This window comes from Sturnus vulgaris, chromosome 14 (assembly GCF_052056855.1).
Source record: "Sturnus vulgaris isolate bStuVul1 chromosome 14, bStuVul1.hap1, whole genome shotgun sequence".
In the NCBI taxonomy this organism is placed as follows: domain Eukaryota; kingdom Metazoa; phylum Chordata; class Aves; order Passeriformes; family Sturnidae; genus Sturnus; species Sturnus vulgaris.
The window spans coordinates 14121612-14143167 of record NC_142256.1 but is presented as its reverse complement, the minus strand read 5'-3'; the positions used below and the strand labels follow the sequence as shown (position 1 = coordinate 14143167).

At 45.5% G+C, this 21556-nt stretch overlaps 4 protein-coding genes across 8 annotated transcripts; 1 reads left to right on the top strand and 3 right to left on the bottom strand.

Annotated features, from left to right (window-relative positions):
* Nucleotides 1–681: 681 nt before the first annotated feature.
* Nucleotides 682–10515, bottom strand: ZBTB33 (zinc finger and BTB domain containing 33). Of its 3 annotated transcripts, none has more exons than XM_014886511.2 (2): nucleotides 10399–10515; nucleotides 682–5645 (listed from the first exon to the last, which is right to left on the bottom strand). In XM_014886511.2, exons 1-2 carry the CDS (start codon nucleotides 10424–10426, stop codon nucleotides 3610–3612), a joined length of 2064 nt encoding a protein of 687 aa, XP_014741997.1. In that variant the 5' UTR covers nucleotides 10427–10515; the 3' UTR covers nucleotides 682–3609. The 3 variants fall into 3 exon arrangements, with proteins under 3 accessions (XP_014741997.1, XP_088029358.1, XP_088029359.1); XM_088173232.1 differs by lacking the exon at nucleotides 10399–10515 and adding an exon at nucleotides 7065–7204; XM_088173233.1 differs by lacking the exon at nucleotides 10399–10515 and adding an exon at nucleotides 6709–6778.
* Nucleotides 10516–10544: 29 nt separating this feature from the next.
* NKAP (NFKB activating protein) lies at nucleotides 10545–16658 on the top strand. Its single transcript, XM_014886602.2, has 9 exons — nucleotides 10545–10858; nucleotides 11275–11355; nucleotides 11737–11810; nucleotides 12027–12146; nucleotides 12622–12667; nucleotides 13058–13173; nucleotides 13322–13397; nucleotides 13876–14025; nucleotides 15324–16658. The coding sequence occupies exons 1-9, from the start codon at nucleotides 10611–10613 to the stop codon at nucleotides 15496–15498; spliced, it is 1086 nt and encodes a 361-aa protein (XP_014742088.1). The 5' UTR covers nucleotides 10545–10610; the 3' UTR covers nucleotides 15499–16658.
* Nucleotides 16659–16872: 214 nt separating this feature from the next.
* Nucleotides 16873–19114, bottom strand: AKAP14 (A-kinase anchoring protein 14). 3 transcript variants are annotated; one of them, XR_015806769.1, is made up of 6 exons: nucleotides 18895–19114; nucleotides 18733–18824; nucleotides 18393–18572; nucleotides 17358–17410; nucleotides 17145–17270; nucleotides 16873–17026 (listed from the first exon to the last, which is right to left on the bottom strand). XR_015806769.1 is itself a non-coding variant. In XM_088173230.1 (6 exons), exons 1-6 carry the CDS (start codon nucleotides 19004–19006, stop codon nucleotides 16983–16985), a joined length of 561 nt encoding a protein of 186 aa, XP_088029356.1. In that variant the 5' UTR covers nucleotides 19007–19114; the 3' UTR covers nucleotides 16873–16982. The 3 variants fall into 3 exon arrangements, 2 of the variants coding, with proteins under 2 accessions (XP_088029356.1, XP_014742098.1); XM_088173230.1 differs by having other exon boundaries at nucleotides 17145–17224; XM_014886612.2 differs by lacking the exon at nucleotides 17145–17270.
* A 1362-nt stretch (nucleotides 19115–20476) lies between these two features.
* On the bottom strand, nucleotides 20477–21378 carry NDUFA1 (NADH:ubiquinone oxidoreductase subunit A1). The gene is made up of 3 exons (XM_014886621.2): nucleotides 21171–21378; nucleotides 20878–20967; nucleotides 20477–20586 (listed from the first exon to the last, which is right to left on the bottom strand). Exons 1-3 carry the CDS (start codon nucleotides 21270–21272, stop codon nucleotides 20566–20568), a joined length of 213 nt encoding a protein of 70 aa, XP_014742107.1. The 5' UTR covers nucleotides 21273–21378; the 3' UTR covers nucleotides 20477–20565.
* Nucleotides 21379–21556: the final 178 nt, after the last annotated feature.

Below are 21556 nucleotides of genomic sequence, written 5' to 3'. Positions count from 1 at the left end.
ATCCAACCACTGGAGTCCCGGTGTCTCCTTTGCTTACTTTGGGCCTAGTTCTGTCCTGATGATGTCAGCTGCTCCTTGATGTCAGCAGAGCAACGTAGAAACCCTATGCCAAGGAGGTAAAGGCATCTAGAGCATAATTTGATGTGTTACTTATTAAATTGCATTCCTTACATGTAATAAGAAGTCTGCACAAAGTAAGTGATTATTTCCTGTTGGCCCTGGGTCATTCAAGTGGAATTCTTACAGATCATAACTAGTGAGCAACTGGTAAGAAGAGCCCAAACCATGAGTGAGCTGAAAGCACTGCACTGGTCACTTGGTACATTTTACTGGTCACTAAGTATGTTTCTTTGCTTTTGAGCTCATTTGCAATGCCAGCAGTTGGTCACAGACTGCTCCACAGGAGCTCTGCTATCCTGAGAGTGCCCCTTTATTCCATCTATCGCAGCATTCAGCTCACAACACACTGGAGTTGTTAATTTGCTTTCTTGGAAAGTGTTCAACAAAAACAATTAAACAGCATCAAAACAAAAAAAAAACCCCAAAACTAAGCAAATAAAAACATCTCTCCCAACCCCCCCAGTGGGTTCCCTCACACTCCTAAAGACCTGGAAAAGGAAGCTACAAATAGGTTAGACTATAGAAACAGTTGCCATCAAAGAGAAACATATTACACTCACCTTGAGAATTAAACGTTTTTATTTTTGCCATAGAAAGCTCTAAGAACTAATTTCACTTAACGATTAATGAAAAGTAGAACACAACTTTAAAAAGTATGTTAAGGAAAGACTGTACAACTATATACATCACAGACTGGGGAAAACCAAGGAATGTTTCACATGGAACATTTCCTAGGCAATAGCTGTAGAACTTAGAATTCAGTGTATATAGTTGTCAGCTTCTGCATCTTTTTATAAGCTGCATGCCTTAACAGAACAAAATAAATAAGCACTAGATGTTATTCAATATTTATTTAGTTCACATAGTGGAATGTTATGCTATGAATCCCCAAAGAAACCAGACAGTGAGGATGCAGTTACTATTACCATATTCTGCAGCAGATCTGTTAATGGTTTTATATGCATAATAAATGACTGTGAGGTTTGCTACCTTAGTCTGTTGAAATTTTTCATTTCTATACAAATGCTTTGTCAGATTCAATCTTTTTCTTCCATTATCCCAAAGCCAATTTCTTAATATTTACAGAAGTTTTTTCATTAAGTTAAACTGGAAGTTAAATGCTTACAAAAACAAACAAAACCACAAAATATAAGTGCAATAGCCAGAAATCTAAATATAAAAGCTTACTCATGGCCCCATAAAAAGTTTTCAAATAATGGATTTAACATGTTTCCGAACCAATAAATACTGGAAGTGAAATTTTAAAAATGCTTTACATACCTCTGGACTTTGGATATCAAAAATCACTTCCAAGGAAAACTGAAGACCCTGAGACACATGCAAACATGAGTCTTCTAGCAAAAATAGTTACAAAGCCCTAATTTTCCAGTTTTCCTCCAAAAAGAGACCTTTACTAGGCACAGTTTAATTTAAGGTTTTAAATACATCAGCAGCAAACAGTGATAGCCATTATGCTTAATTCTGCACTTTGTAATGTGTGCTTAATTCCAGATCCCAACATAGGCCATTTACTTAAAGAGTTAGACTCGATGATCCTTGTGGGTCCCTTCCAACTCCAGACTACTCTGCAATTAAACATATGTCATGTCAGTGACAAAAATAACATTGCATGTGTCTCGTCACAAAGTTCAGGAAGTCCCATCACAGCACCGGTCAGCTCTGACACAGGCAATCCACACTCATGTCACATGAGGGTAATGTCTGACTGTAGAAATGCCACCTCAGTTACAGCCCACATTCAAAGCATGACCCATTGTATTCAAAGGGGGCTGCAATATGATCTGGAAATAATCAGGTGCATCATGTTCTTGGCTGACAAAAGAGAAGTGCTGAGCATTACATGCACTACATAAATAAATCCTTCTCCCATCATTGCTCACATGGATTTCTGGTATCTTTTTTGTAGCTCAACTTCTATTTGAACCATTTACCATTTAAGTGCCTTTCTGTGAAGAGTACTGTATGTCTAAAACCTTTGAAAGTCATAAAATCAAGATGCTAACTTAAAACATGAAAAAGAGAAATCTGCAATTTAAGCAATGAAAGGTTTCCATAACTAGTACTATGCACAACAGCCTTTCTCAGTCACCTCTAGAACTTGAGGAGTTTTCATATTACCATTTACAAAAATTCAACAAGTCACTAACTCTGAAATGCTAAGCTATGACTCCAGTAAATAGCTGTTTTTCTCTACCATTTCCTGATCAAGTTGGACATCTAATTCTTTTAGCTGATTAAACAGGCACCAATTGCAAGGAGAATAAAACAGCAACATAATAAACCCAAACCTGAAAACAGCTGACAACTAGACAACTGCAGAGAAATTATACTTTAGGTCATGGTGAATAAAGGGTGTTTTCTGGTTGTTGGCTTAGTCCTCATCTTCCAAAATGTATAAATGGGGACAAGTGTGGGGGAAATCCAAATTCCTGTTACACTTGAAGATCTAACCAAACAGACATAGAAGATCTTCAGCAGTCTCAGTGCCAAACCAATATAGCACTTACATTAGTTAATAGTTTTGAAAAGCCTTCAGCTAAAAAAAATAATATTTTTATCATAAATTTCAAAATTCCGGATTGAAGCCCTTCTTGAAGTTGAAAACAAAAGAAACAACACTTTCTATCAAGCTAATAACTAGCATTTTTTCCAGCAGTAAGAAAATGCAACAGTATTTCTAAAGCTTTAAGAAAGTAACATTATCTCCTCCCTAAGTGTTCTAAGCTTCTTCACTATTGAGTTTCATGGGGTTTGGCTTTTTCACTTGCAGAAAGATTAAAATATCATGGTCCAAGACACTGAATACTTTGCTCACCATACTGCCAAGTGTAAGTAAAGTTTGTTCAGGTTAGCCCTAACTGAGTATTGCTTGTTGACAAGACTTTTTGCATGAAGACAGATAATTCATAGTATTTATAAAAGCAGAATTAAGATGCTAGCTCAAAACCAGACTACTCCAGTGTAGAAAGGGATAACGTATTTTGACCCCTTGTTCACAAATATGAGTTGTGGGATTATTGTTTTAATGGTTCCATGACCAAGAGACTATGAAGAAAAAGTCGTACTGTTTTCTTCATTAACATCTAAACAGAATTCAGCATTAAAGTGCTAACATGAAAGAAAGGGTTTACATGTTAAGTATGGGTACCTCAATTATTTTAGAAATACTTTTAGCTCTTTAGAAGGAATTGTACATTTTCAAGCCACAAATCCTTATGTTTTGTTCAAATTTAACGTAACTGGTAGTGCCTTAGAAATGTCTTACTCTCTATTAAAGTAAAATTTATGATTAATTGCTTCCACAAATCACTGCAGTTAACATGGTCCATCTAAGCACTACCATTTGGTTATGCGGTACAAGTTAACTTCTTTTAAGTTTAACCTTTGATTTTACAGCAATTTCAACAGTTCCGTTAAAACAGCTGTAGTGCTCCTGCACTGAATCCTTTTTCCAGCATTTCAAATATTTCAGTAAGATTCTGGTATCACAAACTCAAATTCAGTACTTCCCTCTGATGGGTTTTGTTTAAAAATTGTTTCATTTCCCTGTGGAACGAAAATGTCATCCCAGGTAATTTGTTTGGCTGGAGAGTTGGATGATGTTCCTTCTGTGCCATCCTTCCCTGAGCCAACACGATAGACAATTCCCCCCTCGTTTACCCCCGGGACACTGCTGGGGCGGTCACTAATGTAGGCGTACTGTCTGATCCGCAGGGACCTGCAGGGGTGCAGCCGGTACAGCTTGGTGTCTCCAGAAGGGTCTTGGCTGTGAACTGATCTGATGTGGGAGACTGTAATTTGGTAGTTGATGAAAGATTTGCCACATGTCAAGCACTGGTACCTTCGCTCCCCGGTGTGGTGAAGTTCATGCTTGGTACGATATTCTGCAAGAGCAAAAACTTTGTCACAGTAGCGACACGGGTACTTCTTCTCCCAGGAGTGCACGTTGAAATGTCTCCGCAAGCTCGTCAGACACGCGTACGACCTCTTGCACACAATACAAATGTAATAGACCCTGCCATCCACTATGAGCTCGTAGTGGTCATCGTGCTTTACTTTCATACGTTTCCCCTTTGGAGATTCATCACCAGACTTTTTGGGTGTGTCATCAGGCTTGGCTTCCCCTTCCTCAGAATCACCCTTCACAGGAATGACTATGTCATAGGTATCCTCACCAATATTTGCATAAACCTTACAGCCTGTGGATAAGCCTCCTATTTCAGTTGCTGTATCTAACGTTATGATTTTCTGCCCATCTGCCACATTCTTTGATGCTAGACTCGAACTTAATTCCTTGTTACCAGAAAGGACATCTGAGATTTTAATTTTAAATTCTCCAGGTTTAGCAGATGGCTCTTGTGGAAATGTAACAACCTGTTTTTTCTGTACACCTGATCCTTCAGTGCCTGCTGCCTTAGGAACAGAAGGTTGCTGAACCAAAGAGCTGCTGCTGACCGAACCAGGACTAGAGGAGCTAATGATATCGACATCATCTTCAAGAACCTCTTCATCATCAACAGCAGTTGCTTCCACTTCAGTTACATAGCCATTATTGGATGGCTGCTGGTTCTCCTCAAGTAAATTGATTGTAGGAGTCACGTGTGTTTGATGCAAGGAGCTGGCACCAAGCGATGAGTTAAGCAGAGGCTTATTTAGCACAATGATATTAGGAGTAAAATGCTGTGGTGTTGCTGGGACGAGTGATTCAGCACCTGATTGTGTTTGGTTTGGGCTTAGCTGGCTGGCAGACAAAGTGAGGTTCTGAGCTGCTGTGGTGTTTGTCAGATGGGGAGAGCCACCACTGCCACAGGATTTTTGGTCAGAAGCTCCAGCTGGACTTGAGCAAGGCTGGTTCTGGCTTGTAGCATTTTTGTCTTTAGTACATTCTTTTGGAGGAACAATCTCAGAGCAAAAAATTACATCATCATCATCATCCGAATCGCTCACTGTAATTTTTGTAGTCTCATATTCTATGCCATGTAAAGAGAATGACTGTGTTATAACAGGCATCCCATCTGTTGCCTCTTGCCCCTCTGGCCTGATTACAGTTACCTGTGTTTCAGCATCTCTTTGATTTGGACTAGAAGCTGAAGTTTCTGAAGCATTGTCTTTGCCCTCGCTTGGCACATTTTTACCTTCTGCCGGAGCTATGCCCAGATCAGCTATGAATTTAACACCCAGCTCCTGCCCTGATTTAATCAGTTCATCAAGTAGATCAGATCGAACACTGATTATTTTGGAACTATAAATATAATTAAGAATTTCTGCAAAAATTTCTGCTCTTACAAAGCTCAGTTCAACCACTTGACCAGCCACCGAGAAAAGCTGGTGAAAATATGTGCTTGAGGCTGAAAGGATGTTTCGGTGAGCTCGAAATTTCCGGTCCTCCACGATGACTGTAACATCACAAAAAAGTCCATGACCACGTTGCTCATTCAAAGACTGAAGGAGCACACTAGAATATTGTGTGTCTGTTGCAGAAATAAGTTTTTTCCCCTCCATTCCTACGAAAGGAAAGCAAAAGATATTGAATTAGTAAAAATGCAGATTTACAGTTTTAACTGCAGGACAACATTCACATAATATTTACTGTCTATTCCTTCTTCGGGAAAAAAAAATCTGAGGTACTGTTCAGAAGATTATGTGCTACTGCACTCTGTAAATTTGCTTCTTACTGTTATTTGTCCTTTCCCCTTCTACACAAGGTAAGTGGAATTCTGAATATATCCTCTGTTGTTACAAGATGGGAAAAAGAAGCAATACCTCATCTTAAGCAATAGCAAATAAGGTTAATTATAAAACCAAGAAGATTGAAGGTTTGGGTCCCTCAAGCAGCTTTAAATATTATTAGTAATTTCTTTTTTAATCGTGAAATACTCCATTAATTTTTATTAGAAAGCCCAATAACATTAAGTTATTTATGGTCAGACACCAGAATCTGTGTGTTTGCATATTACCCGTCAACTGAGTTAATGAAAACGCTATGGATAGTGCACTTCCTTCCCCAGAAAAATAAACTTTTTTTAACCCCATGCCATATATTTGCAAGGTTTTGTATTTCAGACTGAGACACCAAAGCAGCATCGTAACAAAACAAATCTGCTAAGTCAAAGTAATCCATATGTCAGCACTGCCCATTCAAAGCCCCCCAATAAGCTGCAAAAACCATCAAAATATAGAACAGCGAGTTACGGGCTCTAATTTTACCCGCAAAACTTTATTTCCGCAGGCCGGGCCGGGCCGGGCCGAGCCGGATGAGACGCCGAGGCCGGGGCTCCGCGGCCACCGCACGCCGGCCCGGGGAGCGCGTCCCGCCCGGCTCCCCCCGTCACCCCGGGGGCTTGACCGGGAGAACGCGCGCTCCGAGCGGAGCCGCCGGGGCAGAAGCGGCCGGAGGCCGAGCGGGAGCGGCGGTGCTGACAGCGGCGGGTTCAGGGAGCGGCCTGGCAGCACCGGGCCCGGGTTCACGGACGCCCCTCCGCCGCTCCCCGCCCGCTGAGCCGTGCTGAGTCCCCAGCCGGGCGAGAGGGGCAGCCGAGCCCCCCGAGCTCGCGTTCCCCGCGTTACCTGCGCCTCGCTCCGGCCGCGGCCCCGCCGCCTCCCGCACCACCGCACCCGCCGCACCTCCGCCGGGGGGCGCTGCCGGCGCTGCCCTCGGCTCTGACCCGAGCGGCCTCGGGAACCTTCGGGCCGGGGCGGAGCCGAGCCGCGCTGCTGTCGCTCCCGCCCCGGGCCGGGCCCGCCCCGCGCTCTCCCGCCGCCCACAGCCCCGAGGCCGCGCGGCTCGGCGCTTCAGGGGCTTCGCACGCTGCCTGGGACGCACCGCCCGCCTCACCGCCCCCCGCCTGTAGACCCCGAGGTGCCGAGTGTGTGCCCCCGACCCCCGCTTCAGCGCAGGCCTTGGGACGGCCCGGGTCCCGCACCCGGGCTTTGCTGCGGCCTTGGCAATTCCCGCCTGGCTCCGGCTCCCCCGCGCTCCGTGTCCCGGGCAGAGGACAGTAAACCCCCACACCCGCCTTGCGGCTGAGTGTGTAGATAAGGCCGTGGAGACGCTACTTCCCGCTGAGTCTCATTTCCTTCCCGGGGGCATTGGCGCTGCCCTGCCAACGCTGACGCAGCCGCCACCTCCGCCCAGCACTGAGGGGAGCTGGAACCCGCACCTGAGCGCCCTTGCTCGTCCTGCGGGAGCATTTATATGGAATTCTCTGTCACCACAGGGATACGTGTTAGACTCTGCCGGCAGCTCTACAGACGCGTACGGCTTTGATACGAAGTACCTTTGACAAAATGCGACTGGGCACATGACTGGGCACATTCGACATGTGGCCCCGAAAGTGATACATCCACTGTGTGGCCTCTTGGAAACTGTTACTGTTCAGGAATGCGCAAAGAACACCAAGATCATAAAAGATATTTTTCATGTTCGGTTACCGATCTGTTCCTTTTTTTTCCCCTATGCATTCTGTGGACTCGAACCACAGGAGTTCCTGATTTTTTTAATATCCAAAAACTTTGACAAGAACAAATGTCCTGTTAAGTTCCACAAAAAACATAACAGGCCACAGTCACTGGCAGAAATAACTGCAATCCTTCACTACATAAATTAGCAATGAAATGGTCCTACCCAGGTTTATGAGCTCTTCTAGTAAGAAAATCACCTGCTAGGCTCCCTGTATTTGTATAGTTATTAAGAGAAGTGCCTTTCTGAATGAGCCTTCAGATTTTAAATATTACAAAACCAATTTCTGTTTATTTATAGGTTTTATCAGAGAGTCAATGGAAAGAGAATAAATAGTAGAAAACACTCATTAGGGAAAACATAGGCTTTTCTTCAATTCCTTTCTCCTTTGATATAGGTTCTAAGTAATTTTTACATAGGAGACTATATCAAATTAAAATAATATTGTAATTGTTTTAATACTTAATCTAGTGCTTTTTTTTCTCCTCCAAAAATGTGTGGTGGCCCAAATTAAACAATTTCTTAGCCTTTCATCCTCCAGCTTTAAGGACTTCTCATTGCTTCTTCCAATACTAAATAACTAACAGGAAAATTTACAGCAACAGATGAGCACGGACTTGGAAGGATCCCTGCTCCTGAGGCATCACCAGATCTCAAAAATCAGGTTTGAAACACTTATTCTTAGGCACAGGAATGCTGCCTGATTTAAAGTCTGCTGGGAGAGCTGCACCATCTCCTTGACTTTTGCCTTTCTCACAGCAGCTTTTCTCTATGGCAACTCCTTCAGTCAAATATAAAATCTGAACCTCCTGGCTGCACCTGAAAGCTGTATTTCAATGTGCTCCTTTTTTTTGTCAGCATGCATCTCCAAGGTTAGGGTTTGTTTTCACTCTTATTTTTAGATAAGCCTAGAAAGTGTTTGGTGATTCAAGTCACACAAAACCTTACAATATAAATAATAATATAAAAGAACTATTTTATCTAAGATATTGACAAGAAACATCTAGGATATAGAACTACATGTGGTATTCTTGGAACTGAAAAAGTAGGTAAGAGACCCAATAGCAACTCTTATCTTAATGTATAGAAGTGATCAAAAAAACTCTGGGATGGAGACTCTGAAAATATGAAGTATAAATTTAAATAAATTTATCTACAGGCTTTTGCAAGAAGACAAAAAAGTATGCAATTCAGTAACTTGAGTTTTCAATTAAGCAATTTGAGGAGCTCTTTTGTTTTTAAAAAATCCAGTTTAAAAAATCCAGTGAGAATAGAAAATTCTTTTAAAGAGCTGATAAATTTGAGACACAAAGTAACCATCAGTTACTTTGTTCTTACAAAAGAACCAAAGTTCTCCATCATGAAAACATGTATTTTACATTAAAGTAAATTAAATTTTATAAGCAAAACAGTTAAGGGTTTTTAATAAAATTGAAATTCAGTAGTTATCCTACCTAAGACTACCTTTAAGGACAGAAATCATCTTCCACTGGGGGAATTTCAAATAAAATATCACTGCTTCTAAAAGACTAAAACACAAATTTCTACTGTTTGTGCTTTGAAGAAATCTCAGAGTATTTCTCCTGCCAATCCCATTATATAAAGCCTCATATAGCTGAATTAAGAGTAAAGTGATCCTTTTTATTGACATTAGTAGTTGTTGTAGATGCTGTTATGTACTGCATGAGCATTATAACTTGTGTAGAAAAGCACTTCAAGTCACCTTACGATATTATGTAACACAGATGCAGAGTGCTCCTGAGGTAGATGTTTTAGTCATCGTTTAATCAGATCTGTTTGCCAAAATAATTAAAGCAAGGGAGAAACCCTGCTGTTCTCACACAGACACAGGTGACACTACCACCACACACATGGGCAATCTCTGGTAAATCTTTTCCCTCTCTGTTCTGCACATAGTTACTTGCACACAAAAAAATACACAATTTAAATAGGCTTCCTCCATCTTACAGATTTTTTTTTTTTCATGCTGCTTATGGTAGGTTTGGGCTCTGAAATACTGTTGCATTTGTGAAAAATAATCTGACATACCCTGACATAATTTCTAGACAGCATAAACTAGCATGGGCTTCCCAGGGTGGAGCAGCTGTTCAAAATGCCCCGTTTACACAGAGCTGGCCAGACCCAGCGATATTACACTGCACTTTCCAGAGCTGAGCAGAAACTCGGGGTTTTTTTGAGAAAGCTCCGTGGCAACGTGGTCAAACCTCAGGGGGAAGGGCGCTCACAGAAGAGCGAGTGTCTTATCTGAATACATAATCTGTATCATCTTCACAGATAAAGGTTAAGGTTGCAAAAAACTTAAGATCATCAACTCTAACCGTGAACCCAGCACCAGCACCATGTTCACCATTAAACCATGTCCTTAAGGGTTATCTCCACACGCTTTTTTAACATTTCCAGCACTTCGCTGGGCAGCCTATTCCTGTGCTTGTACCGCACCTAAACCTCCCCTGACGCAACCTGGGGCCATTTCCTCCCTCCCTGTCAGTTTAGCCCTGAGACGCTGCACCGGAGCGGCGGCCAGCGCCGTGTCAGGCCGCGCCGGGCGGCTGAACATCCGAAACCGGGCCTTGCCTGGGCCGGGCCGGCTCCGGGCAACAAGAGGGAACCCGCCGGGGCACGGTGAGCTGTCCGTGGGGCAGTGCTGCTCCCGGGCCGCCCTGGACAGCTCCCGGGGCCGCGACCCCACGCCGGTGCCCGCAGAGCGGAGCGGGGCGGAGCCGGGCCCGCGCCGCCACCGGCCCCCGCCCGCGGCTCGCCCTCCGTCGCCGCCTCACCTTCCGCCGCCGCCGTGCTCGCGTCCATCGCTGCCGGGCGGCCGCCGCGGGGCACAAAAGGAGCCGCCGCCGCGACCGCCGCCGCGTTGCCGGCCGGGCGGGTGGGGCGGTGACCCCGCGGGCGGGGCCGCCTCGCTCCCGCCCCGCTCCCGCCCCGCTCCCGCCAGGCCGGGAGGGCGCCGGAAGCTGCCGGAAGCGGCTCTGTCGCCGTCATGGCGCCCGCGTCCCGCTCTCGCTCCCCGCCCGCCGCCAGCTCCGAGCGACGCGGCCGCCGCTCGCGGTCCCGCTCCCGGTCCCGCTCCCGCGAGCGCAATGGCCCGAGACGCCTGAGCCATCGGCGGAGCCGCAGCCGGTCCCGGAGCCCCGGCGTGCCGCGCTCCTCCGCGTACCACGGGCACCACCACCACGGCAAATGGCCCGAGTACTACGAGAAGGAGAAAGAGGAGATCCTGCGGCAGAGGTGAGCACCGGTGCGGGGTCGGGCCTGCCCGCCTGGCCCAGCTCCGCGTGGAAGGGACGGTGCTCCCGGGAGGGGTGGCGGCCTGCGGGGACGGCCGGGCCTGGTTCTGCACGGCCCTGTCACGAACCCTCAGCCCCTACATGGGCTCTCCGTGCGTTCCCCGCGGGCAGGGCCGCTGAGGGCGGACCCGACAGAGCTCAGCTGGAAGAGGTTTAACACCGACTACCCCGATCCTTTACAGTGTGCGAAGCTCTGCTGGCAGACTGCCCGCCTGCGAACTTGTTCCTTGCTCCGTGTTGTTTCTTATTCTCATTGTAGCTGCTTTAGGCGAATAAAAACACTAATGTGTGGGACTTAAAATGTTTGTGTGGTGGATGTTACAAACTAGGCCTCAGTGACAGTGTTTTCCTTTACAGGCGACTCAATGAGAGAGAGAGAATTGGAGAACTGGGGGCACCTGAAGTCTGGGGGCTGTCACCAAAAGTTCCTGACCCAGAGTAAGGCATATTCTTTCTTAATGCTTGGTTTTTTTTTTTTTTTTATTTTTTATATTAGTTACATATGAGTTCCATTTATAAAAATGTTTTATCTCTGCGCTAGTCATGGTGCCATAATACTTATTGTATCAGTTCCTTTCTGAAGTAACATGATGAGATTACTACTTTTTTCCCACCAAATAATTCCAACATACCAGTTATGCAATATTTGATTTATTGTAGATCAAGTGATTATTGTGTTGTGGTTCTGATCGCAGTTCCCAGGCTAGATTAGTTCTTTAATGTTTTACTCCCTTGCAAGGATTGACTTAAATTGTCTTTGGTCATACATGTTGAGTACAACAAAACAGATTTTAAGTAGCAAACTGTTTTTTTATTCAGTTCAGATGAGCACACACCAGTAGAAGATGAAGAGGCAAAATCTAAGAGTAGTTCTTCGGATTCCAGCTCAGAAGGTATTTTGTTTGGCTTGCACAGCTTTTTTGAAAATGGGAAGCTATTGTGGCTTAGAATCTGCTGCTGCTGCTTGCAGGAGGTTCCCTGGCTTGGATAGGTGGAAGTGAGTGGGGTGGGCTCCAGCTCAAAGGACAGTGTTGCTTTGGGAAGATCAGGGAATATATATGGAACTAGATGTTCTTTGTTCTCTAATGTTATCTTTAAAAAAATTCTAGAGGAAAAGAAGAAAAAGAAGAAGAAAAGACAAAAGAAAAAACGTAAAGCATCCAAAAGAAAGCACAGGAAACATTCTGAGGACAGTGACAGTGACTCGGAGTCTGAGCAGAGCTCCAGTGGTAAGACGAAAGAGTTTCAGCTTGCAATCTGACCTCAGGAAATGGGATTTCTGAATTTAGTATCCACTGGGCCTCTCATGCCAGAGATCTGTTTGATATGTTCTCATATTGACCAGTACTGCAGGGAGCTTTCTACTAATGCTTTCCCAGTATAAACAGGTCCCATCAGTGTGTGTATTAGGGCATTCTGGTGGAGGCAGTTAGTGGTGGGAATAGAATCTGGGTTAGGGTAATGGTTATGTTAGTGGTTAGGGTAGTAGTTAGGTTAATTGGTAGGGGTAGTGGTTAGTGTAATTCTTAGCAGCAGTGTTAGGGGAGTGGTTAGGCTTGGGGTTAGGGTTTAGAGAGTCATAGAGCCTACAGCCTCGGGAACACTGTGGCTGGAAAAGGCATGCCATGCTATTCACAGGGCAGTAAACTACTTAGTTATAACTAATAATTTCTTTTTTATAATAGATATACTTTATTTTTTCAGATGAAGGTAAAAAGAAAAGCAGGAAGAGGAAAAAGAAGAGCAAAAAGTAAGTGTCATGGTTGCTGTGTGTCATTCTGGCTGCTGTTGGCTGGAGGGCAGCTCAGTTTTCTTTGCAGGCCCTGAGGGAGCCTGAGGACCTTGGATAATTTGCAAGGGCTGGCAGATAGCATTAATTGGATGGATTTTATTTAAATCTGCACAATTGTGCAGCACAAACAACTCCCTCTAGAGCCACTTTCTAATAATCTATGAAAGTCAAAACAGAACATATATATTGTCTTGGCTTTGCTGTAAAGTGTTTTGTATGAAACAGCAGACAGCCAGTCTTCCTGTAGGTGGAAGTTGCCTTTAGAAACTAATGATTTGAGTATGATTCCAAGTACTTCCTTTCATCTTAAATTTTGATAAATATCATGTCTTTCTGTCTTTACTACAGGAAGAAGTATAAGAAAAAGAAAGCTAAGAAGAGCAGGAAGGAATCCAGTGATTCAAGTAGCGAAGATTCTGATGATGAAATGCTTCAAGGAGATGATCTCTGGATTGAGAGATCAAGTAGGTTCACCTGACTTCAAATTTGGATGGAAACTTCTTGGTGTCCTTTTTGTGAATTCATCATTAGGTGTTGCTGACCTGTGTAACACTTCTGATAACAAAGAACAATGGGCATAAATTAATCTTCCTCATTATTTGACTGTTGCAGAAAATACTGAAGCTGATAGTTTGATTGGACCAGAGGCTCCCAAAACTCACGCATCTCAGGATGATAGGCCTTTGAAGTGAGTAGCCAGCTCTAGTGATACTTTGATCAAATCAAGTAAATCAAGTGTGAAAGTTACTGTTCAAAAGGGTTGTTGCAACAATAAGGCATGCAGAGGGAGAAATGCTGTGCCAGAAATTCACAGACAGAAGTTTTAGTGGTGCTAGGCTTTCTGCTAGGCTTTCCCCTGACCTGAATTTGGGTAGAAAAGTCTGGTTTATGCTTTTTAGCCTAGATTCCTAGAAAAATCAATTGTAATTGCCTTTTTTCTAAAGATATGCAGTATTGTGACTTCATAGTGTCATCAGAATGAACTCAGCTGGTAATTTAAGATGTTGTTGCTAGTGTTGCCATAAGGAAGAAACAGGCGAGTATGTGGGAAAGAATAAGAAAGTGTTTAAAAATGCAGCTGTATATAGTAGTGAACAGGGAAGTTGGATGTTTAGCTCAGGCTCTCTCTATCTGAAACTATTGAAATCACCACTTTTGTTTTTTAGCTACGGACATGCCCTCCTTCCCGGTGAAGGTGCAGCCATGGCAGAGTATGTAAAAGCAGGGAAACGCATTCCCCGCAGAGGTGAAATCGGCTTGACAAGTGAAGAGATCGCATCGTTTGAGAGCTCTGGTTATGTCATGAGTGGCAGCAGGTATGGTTTTGATGGTGGCAATGGTTCAGTGGAATTTTCAAGGGCTGCTTTCTCTGCTGGCTAAACAGAAGACTGTTTCCAAGCTCTGCTTGCAAGCATGGAGGAGAAGGTGCTTTGCTTTCAATAATCTACACTAAACTCCTCATTGCTAAAGATGGATAGTGAGTTTTTCAAGGACACTTTCTCCTCAAGAGCAAAAGTTCTTCACATGCAATAGTCCTAATTATTTCAAGTGAGGAGGTGCCTGTGTCAGGTGGCTTGAAGGTGGTCTGTTTGGACAGCCCTGGGCATGTGCTGGCCCTTCAGCAGGAGACAAATCAATGTGTGAGAGGTTGGCTGCACTTTTTTGTCTATGACCAACAGGAATCTCACTTAAATTTTGGTGAGCCAGCAGCTGACAACCTGGGGGTAGAGGAGGCTTCTGACTGACTGTCTGAGAACAGATACCACCAGAAATCAGTTCCTTGCTCTGCCACACTCCTTCCTGGGAAGGTTAGTGTGCAGTCTGAATTATCTAGTTTAGGTATCTGTTTTGCCAGTTGACAAGGTCAGCACAAAAGATGCAGATACCAACTTTAGGGAGTAAGTATAATTTGCTACAGTGCAAAACTGCAAAGAATTACGAAGGGTAAGCTAAGTAATGCACCTAATCCTTAGTGCAAAAAATTGCCTAGAGTGATTAAGAAAGATACATCACCAGTTACCTTAATACTTTACTATCATCCCGATCTGCCCATCAACTGGGGAGCCCTGGTCACAGCAAAGGATTGGAGAACCATTCCTGGGAATTCCTACATGGTGTGTCCACCTGTAGGCAAGGCCTCCATCTTCACTGTGAGAGGGCCCAGCTTTTAGACTGTAGAGCAAACAAGCTTACACAGCTTCTAGTGCAGGAACTTATGGTTTCATCCTGTCTTGGATTCCACCCAAAGTCTGGCCAGGGCTCGAGAAGGAAGCAAGGGAGCTGGTTTTGATCATATACCTTCAAACAAGGCCACATGTCTGATTTCATGCCTTTGTCTGGCTTCTAAATGCAGAAAGATAAATATGTTTTTATCACACTACATGTTTCACTAATGATCATGCATATTACTGTAATGAGTGGATACAAATATAACATTCTGTTTGAAGTTTCATGTGGAGGTCAACTTTGGCTCAGGCCCTGTTGTTCAGGCCCTAGTACTTCAGTATCTTTATTTAAAGCCCCTGAACACATTCAGGGGTGTTGATGGCTGGAAGCTGTGACAGGCACTGACACGCTCTGCCCATGCTGACGTAGCCCGTGTTCTCCCCCACAGACACCGCCGCATGGAAGCTGTGCGTCTGCGTAAAGAGAACCAGATCTATAGTGCAGATGAAAAGAGAGCCCTGGCATCCTTCAACCAGGAGGAGAGGAGGAAACGAGAGAATAAAATCCTTGCAAGCTTTCGAGAGATGGTCTACAGAAAGACTAAAGGCAAAGAGGAAAAATAATGTTTCATTTGAGCTGTACGCCATGGCTTGCACCACGTGGCAGCTAACCCAGTCCAGTTGTGATTTGAAAAAAGCTGCAGGTGCTGCAGCACCTTTCACCCAACAGGGCCAAGCCTCAGGAGTGGATTATTGGATTACTTGTGTCAAGGATACAGAGTGATTTTCATAAGATTTTCTTGGATGGTTTGTTTAGCATCTACAAGGAATCCTTGTAAAGAGAAAAGCTACAAAGCAGGAACAGCTGGGGGAGGTTAGAGGTGTCAGCGTTCTGCACTTGCTTTGAATCAGACAAGCCAAAGGATCCCATGGGAAGGCTTTGTTATCTAATGTAAATAAGTGTGATTTTTTTTTTTATTCCATTTATTTTATATTAATCATAAGATCATTTAGCTTGGCAAAGACCTTTAACAAGCTACTAGCACCAGTAGCAAAAATGAAGGAACTCCTGAGTTCCTGTTTTAAGATCCAGGACTGTCCTCTTCACTTTTTTCACAAGTCTTTTAGATTTAGGTTTCTCCTCAAAATAGTTGAGTTTGGTTTGTTATTCAAACCAGACGTGTAAATATTTTGTAAATAGATTTGTAATTTAATACTGATGGGTTTCAGTTACTTTAGAGCAAGCAGATCACAACTGAGGTATAAAGTAACAGGAATAGGAGGGTCTGATCTTCAGCCCACTGAAACACATGGTTAAGAACTGAGTTGCTTGCTTCTTTTTCTCCTATGTTATACATAGGCATCAGTGCAATTGAGTGCAGTGATTGGAACCCCTGGATGTACACAGGTGGTAACAAGGATGTATCTTTCAATTCATTTGAAATGTTTTTGGTTATGGAAGTGTTCTAGATTAAACCCTTGTTTTAACTCCTGTAGTATTTTACTTTGGTCTGTTTCAGCAGTATTACATGGCTTGCTTTAAACTGTGCTTGGAAGCTTTGCTCATCAGGCAGTGATTATGTGGTGGTCATCTTTGATTCAACTGTGTATTTCCACACATATCTCCTCGAACTTTTTTTCAAATGTTTTGGAAAACAAAATGGTTTTGAGAGTTGGGTTGTTTCTCTTCTGTTCCCCTAATGGTTTTTTTGGTTTCTCTAAGTCTAGCAGCAGAGATGTCTTGTATATTTGTATCACGAAAATAAAAGTCCTATAATATTTTCCCTGGAGTTCCACAGACCTGGCATTCACAAACAGGAAATCCTGCCCAGCTGCCTCTTCCCATTTACACTCTGGAACCTGTTCCATCCTGCTGTCCCCACCCATACCTGCCAGGGACTGTCACACATAGCCAGCTGCCATGTCAGAGCATAGCTGATTTTGCACGGGTTCAATGCTTTTTATCCACAAAGTAGAAATACGGCTAAGGAAGAGCTTTTCTTTCTTCATTGTCTTTATTTGGTTTTCCACAACAGAGTATTGGTAATTGTGAATTGGAGCTGTTCATCGGGAAGCAAGTCTTTCTGCGCACACTATTTTATTTTCAATTATGTCCTGAAGCCACTTTTCTCTAAACTGACACTGTTCTGGCCTGGAGAATGGAATAAAAAGAAGGCAGATTGTAAACATAATACTGAATCCAAGTTTGGCCAGCTGAGAGCTGCCCTTTATTTACCACTTAAGGCTATCTGCTGCAGTAAAGACCTCACCTAGACCCATGTAAAGCAGGACAAATTTCTGGAGACTGCAGATGCCCACAGGGTGGCTATTCATGCCTCTGGGGGTGAAGCTAGTGATAAGCACGGTCATTTCATGTAGCAACTTCCACTTCTCTGCTATTATTGAAAACTTATTTACATCAAGCTCCCGATTTGGTTTTGGAATGGAAAAGCTTGCTAAAACAGAAAAGTAATAACGTTTACCTCCGAATCAGCCTGCTGGACTCCAGTCTGTAGAAGACCTCCACAGGTGCAGTCTGCAAGAGAACAGAGACAGGGCAGAGGCCATGTACAGCCCCTTAAAAAGCAGACATTGTAATTAAGTGAGAGCTACTGTTTACTTTAAAAATAACCTTGATACTTGGTTGGGGCAGAAGAGAAGATGCTGCTCAGGGACTAGCTGGGCAGGGGTTGGTGAGTGGTGAGTAATTGCTTTTATTTGCATCACTTGCCTTTCATAGGGTTTTTTTCCTCAGTTTGTTTTTTCCACCTCAATTTGTTAATATTATTATATTTATTTTTTAATATTATTACACTTTTTTTACACTTTGCATTCTCTCCCACATCCCATGGTGGGGAAGGAATGAGCAAGCAGCTAAGCTAAGCAATGCTTAGCTGCCAGCTGGGGTTAAACTACAGACTATTATTTGGGGATCTATAGCCATTAAGTAGAAACACTAAGGTTCAGTATGACTTAAGCCTGGAGGTAAGAAGTCTACTCAGTACAGTTTATTTCATTTTTTTCTTTTGAGTTGGAAGAGTTCATTGTACAGGTGCAAACTTCAGGCTGAACAGGAAAGGGATTCTGAGACAGCTTGAAGAGCAAAGTGTCACCCCCTCTATACTGACCCCTCATTCTGTAACTCTCCTCTACTCAGCCCTTCTTACAGCTGCCCAGAACAATGGTTGCTTGGAAAGGGAAGATTGTAAGAGCAGGAAGGCAGATGTAGGATCCTGACAGATTCTGTTTGTCAAGTTCTGTCAAGTCAATGATTTGGGAACTAACCCAGCCTCCTGCTCTGTGCCTTGCTCCCCTTGCCAACTGATGGCGTGTTTCTATTAGGCCACATCTAAATCTGCCATCGTTCTGGCAAGGTCCAGGCCTTACCAGCATCTTCACGAGAGCTGCTGGCTCCTCGTCAGTCTCTCCACTGTCCTGGCATTTCCCTGCCTCAGGAATGCCACTGTACTCTTGTCCTTTAAAGGACTAGTCTATCCACACCCTTTCTGAATACTTACATCAGGTTTTAATTTGGAGATCACTATAACAAAGTAGACATTCGCTGTTGCTCGTGGGATGGGTTTTCTGCGTGTTGGGAGTCCCCAGCAAGCTCTGTAATGATACCTCTTGCTGTCCTTCAGTTCTTCTTCCTCGAGAAATTCTGAGTGGTGAAGCCAGCTTTCATGAATGTCCCATGTCTGTTGAATAAATGCATCACACTAACACTTAAAACTCCCTCTGCCTAGTAGAGCTGACTTGAGGGTGATGCTAAAAAGGAACAGAGATGCTCTTCTTTAATTTTTCATACTTAACAGGGAGAAGGTTTGGCCTTCCTGAGTGGATGGAATTGTGACTCACAGAAATTAGTTCTTCAATTTGCTGCTGTCCTCTCTCCACTGTAAAGTTCTTGGCTGTGGTCCACAGGATATTTTTGATAACATGCTTGGTTTCTAAAACAGATAAAATGCTTACAAATCCTCCTGAAAAGACCTCATCATTCTAGTAGAGCAAACACAATACCTTTCTCTGTTTCCTTGGCCTCTGGAAGACATTCCTCTGTACTGCTTCTCTCATTTTCGGGGGGAACGTGATCTTTTTGCTCACTGGCAGTTTTTTCCTCTTCCTTGTCCATTGGCTTCACCTTTAGAGAGATAAACGCACAAACAGAGAGCAGTGGTCTGAGAGCTGCAGGCCTGTCTGAGGAGCACGGGGAGCACCGGCGGTTCTTACTGCCTCTGCCTCTTACCCCGGCCCTGCTCACCCCGCTTGCCGCTCCCGGGGCGGCGGCTGCTTCTCCCCCGCTGTCCCGGGGCACTCCGGTGGCGGGGGCGGTGTCCGACCCCGGGGAGCTGTGCCCGGGCTCGGTTCTGTCCCAGCCGCTGTGGGGGGCCCCGCGGGCACGAGCGGCGTGCGGTCACCATGGCGAGGCCAGGCCGCTCCCGGCAGCCCCGCGGCGTTCCCTGCCCTGCCCCGCGGAAACGCCTCCCCGTACGAACCAGAAAACAGCTGTGGCATCCAGGCAGCTTCCCTGCTTGTCATAGTTCTGCCAGTCGGGAGCTAAAGCAGCCTCCAGCCTGTGCTCTGCCAGGCAGACTCTGTCCAGCCCGCTGCAATGAGCTTCCTGCAGGCTCTGAACAGCGGCGCTTGCAACACACAGACCTTCAGAGGGAAAGGATCACGGGTATTATACGAGAGGAGCCAGAAAGGTTTTAGCAAATGACAGGGTACTGAATACCCAGCAGCTGCTCTTCCAGGATCACAGGAGGCCTTGGGACAGGGTGTAGGAGGTGCTCCACGTGCTGCAGCAGAGATTGCCCTGCAGCCCGTGTTGCAAGACCATGGTGAGGCAGCTGTGCCCCTGCAGGTCCCTGATGGAGCAGAGATCCACCTGCCGAACGAAGCCGTGCTGGAGCAGGTGGATGTACCCAGGCTGTGACCCCATGGGAAGCTCATGCTGGAGCAGGCTCTGGCAGAACCTTTGTGCCCACGGAGAGAGGAGTCCACACTGGAGCGGGTTTGCTGGCAGGAATTGTGACCCTGCTGGAGTAGTTGGTTCCTGAATGATTGCACCTTATGCATGGGACCCATGGTGGAGCAGTTCATAAAGAATTACAGCCCATGGGAAGCACTCACACTGGAGAAGTTAGTGAAGGAGTCTCCCATGGGTGGGACCCCATGCCGGAGCAGGGGAAGAGTGTGAGGAGTCCTCCCTTGAGGAGGAAGGAAAACAGAGACATGGGATGACATTTACCACAACTCCCATTCCCCATCACCCTGTGCAGCTCAGAAGGGAGGTGGAAGAAAATATCATGAGTGAAGCTGAACCCAGAAGGAAGGAGTGGGGGAAAGGTGTTTTATGATTTAACTTCTCATTACCCTGCTCTTATCTGTCAATACATTAAATTAATTTCTCCAAGTCGATACTCATTTGCCTGTTACAGTAACTGATGAATAGTCTCACTCTCTCCTTGTCTCAACTCACAAGCATTTCAATTTATTTTCTCTCCCCTGTCCAGCTGAGGATGGGAACGACAGAGTGGTTTTTGTGGGCGCCTGGTGTCCAGCAAGGGTCACCCCACCACAGTAACAGAAATACAAGGGCTGAATACATGTATAGCTTTATTTAAGAGTGGAATCATTTTCTATAGATATATTTTCAATGTATGAATTTTTCAAAGCATTGACGACACCTTAGTTTATGCTCTCCAGACCCTGAAAAAGAAAAAAATAACAGCTTTGTGTCATTCTTGCCACTAATGTGCAGCAGGGCATATCTGAAAATGCAGATTTTCAAACTGTATTTAATTACCCCGGTCTTAATTAGAACAAAATTAAAATGCACATCACCAGAGGCAGGCCAGCAGCAAGAACCAAGTCAGATGTGACAGCCCCAAGAGCAATCAGTGCCCACCTCAGCAGCCATCCCAGAGCTCGGGGATGGGGGAACAGCGCCTGGGCCCCGCTTCTCCCCGGTGGTACCTGCCCAGAGCCCCCAAAACCTGCCTTGGGCACGTAGTGCTTGTTGGTGCCCGACAGCCGCCGGTCCCTTTCCATCAGGGTCCACTCGTAGGGATAGTGGGCGATCCTCTTCTCCTGCAGGCACAGAACTGCCTGTTAAGGCCTCGGCCAGGGGCTCCCGAGGGAAGGCGTGGCATAAGGTAAAGGGGTCCCCGGGAGGGAAGGGATCCCAGAGGGATGCAGGGGACTGGGGGGAAAAAAGGCGGCTCCGGTGGGAAAGCGGAGCCTCAGGGTCCCGGATCCCGGGACCTATCCCCTCCTCCCGGCCCGTCGCTGACCTTGCCGCCGTGGCACCAGCGGTGCATGAAGATGGTGGCGATGCCGGGAACGCTGAGGCAGGCGCCCATGATGGCCATGCCGGGCAGGATCTCGTACCACATCCTGCCGGTGCTGGTATCGGTGCCGCTGCTGGTATCGGTGCCGCTGCCCCTGCGCCCGGTGCCGGGGCACTCCCGGCCTGCCCCGCGCCCTTCCCGGCCTGCCCCGCGCCCCCTCACAGCCGAGCGGGCTCGAGCGGGCAGCGGGAGCGAAAACGCTGCCGGAGAACAGTTCCTTGGCAAGAAATGATGCCGTGCCCGCGTCTCAGTTCGCCCAATACCGCTCTCGGTCCCGATCGCTGATCCCACCGGGATCAGCGGTGGCTGGCGCGGTGTACGCTGGGAGT

Coding starts and splice junctions, on each gene's coding strand:
- AKAP14 (XM_088173230.1), bottom strand. CDS start 19,006: ATGGACAAGGAAGAGGAAAAAACTGCCAGTGAGCAAAAAGATCACGTT. Junction 18,573..18,732: donor AAATTGAAGAACTAATTTCT/GTGAGTCACAAT, acceptor TTTATTCAACAG/ACATGGGACATTCATGAAAG. Junction 17,225..17,357: donor TCCAGCAGGCTGATTCGGAG/GTAAACGTTATT, acceptor GCTTATCACTAG/CTTCACCCCCAGAGGCATGA.
- NKAP (XM_014886602.2), top strand. CDS start 10,611: ATGGCGCCCGCGTCCCGCTCTCGCTCCCCGCCCGCCGCCAGCTCCGAG. Junction 10,859..11,274: donor GAGGAGATCCTGCGGCAGAG/GTGAGCACCGGT, acceptor TTTCCTTTACAG/GCGACTCAATGAGAGAGAGA. Junction 13,398..13,875: donor CAGGATGATAGGCCTTTGAA/GTGAGTAGCCAG, acceptor TTTGTTTTTTAG/CTACGGACATGCCCTCCTTC.
- ZBTB33 (XM_014886511.2), bottom strand. CDS start 10,426: ATGGACGCGAGCACGGCGGCGGCGGAAG. Junction 5,646..10,398: donor GAGCACGGCGGCGGCGGAAG/GTGAGGCGGCGA, acceptor TTCCTTTCGTAG/GAATGGAGGGGAAAAAACTT.
- NDUFA1 (XM_014886621.2), bottom strand. CDS start 21,272: ATGTGGTACGAGATCCTGCCCGGCATGGCCATCATGGGCGCCTGCCTC. Junction 20,968..21,170: donor GCTGGTGCCACGGCGGCAAG/GTCAGCGACGGG, acceptor CTGTGCCTGCAG/GAGAAGAGGATCGCCCACTA. Junction 20,587..20,877: donor ACAAGCACTACGTGCCCAAG/GCAGGTTTTGGG, acceptor TTTCTTTTTCAG/GGTCTGGAGAGCATAAACTA.